General features: G+C 38.3%; 1 protein-coding gene and 1 pseudogene across 1 annotated transcript in view; both read right to left on the reverse strand.

Annotated features, from left to right (window-relative positions):
• LOC128248764 (uncharacterized) overlaps nt 1–207 on the reverse strand; it is an 11,769-nt pseudogene extending 11,562 nt beyond the window's left edge.
• Nucleotides 208–231: 24 nt separating this feature from the next.
• LOC106869762 (uncharacterized) overlaps nt 232–687 on the reverse strand; it is an 80,073-nt gene continuing 79,617 nt past the window's right edge. Inside the window, exon 4 of the mRNA XM_052970795.1 lies at nt 232–473. Within this exon, the coding sequence (XP_052826755.1) occupies nt 247–473 (227 nt within the window). The 3' untranslated portion in view covers nt 232–246. The remainder of the gene's footprint in view (nt 474–687) is intronic.

Genomic DNA, 687 nt, shown 5'->3' on the forward strand with positions numbered 1-687 from the left:
TATATATATATATATATATATATATATATATATATATATATATATATGGTTAGGGTGTTGCACTCACGATCGTGAAATCGTGATTTCAATTCCTGGACCGGGCGGAGCGTTGTATTCTTGAGCGAAAAACTTCATCTTTGCTCTGTGGTCACTTCAACATATGTCGTGTGGCACACTGTGAACCTGTTCAGGAAACGGTGATTTCATGGAGGAAGTGAGCTATTGTACAACACATGTATTTGATTACTACAAACAGATCATTTCTGCAGGTTGTTCAGCAAAAGAATGCAGAACCATCGGACCACGAGAGACTACCATCAACATCATATATGTGTGTATATAAGCTTCACGTTGTTTACTTACCCGTGGCCATTGCTTCCGAAAAATGATATTCCCAATTGTATCGTCAATCCTATTTCTTTCAAGGTATTCCACACCGTGGAACGAAGCCATCGCCAATGACACACAAAACGCTGAAAATATAGAAATAGGGCCATAATAATTGAGAGAGAGAGAGAGAGAGAGAGAGAGAGAGAGAGGGGAAGAGAGAGAGAGAGAGAGAGAGAAAGAGAAGCAATAAGAAAGAAGCAGACTGTAAGTGACACAAGGGGAAGATAGGTAAAAGAGACAAATTAGAAAGTAAGAGAAATGGAGAGAGATAGAACAGGCATATATATATATATATAT

The sequence above is a fragment of the Octopus bimaculoides genome, chromosome 9 (assembly GCF_001194135.2).
Source record: "Octopus bimaculoides isolate UCB-OBI-ISO-001 chromosome 9, ASM119413v2, whole genome shotgun sequence".
Classification (NCBI taxonomy): Eukaryota; Metazoa; Mollusca; class Cephalopoda; order Octopoda; family Octopodidae; genus Octopus; species Octopus bimaculoides.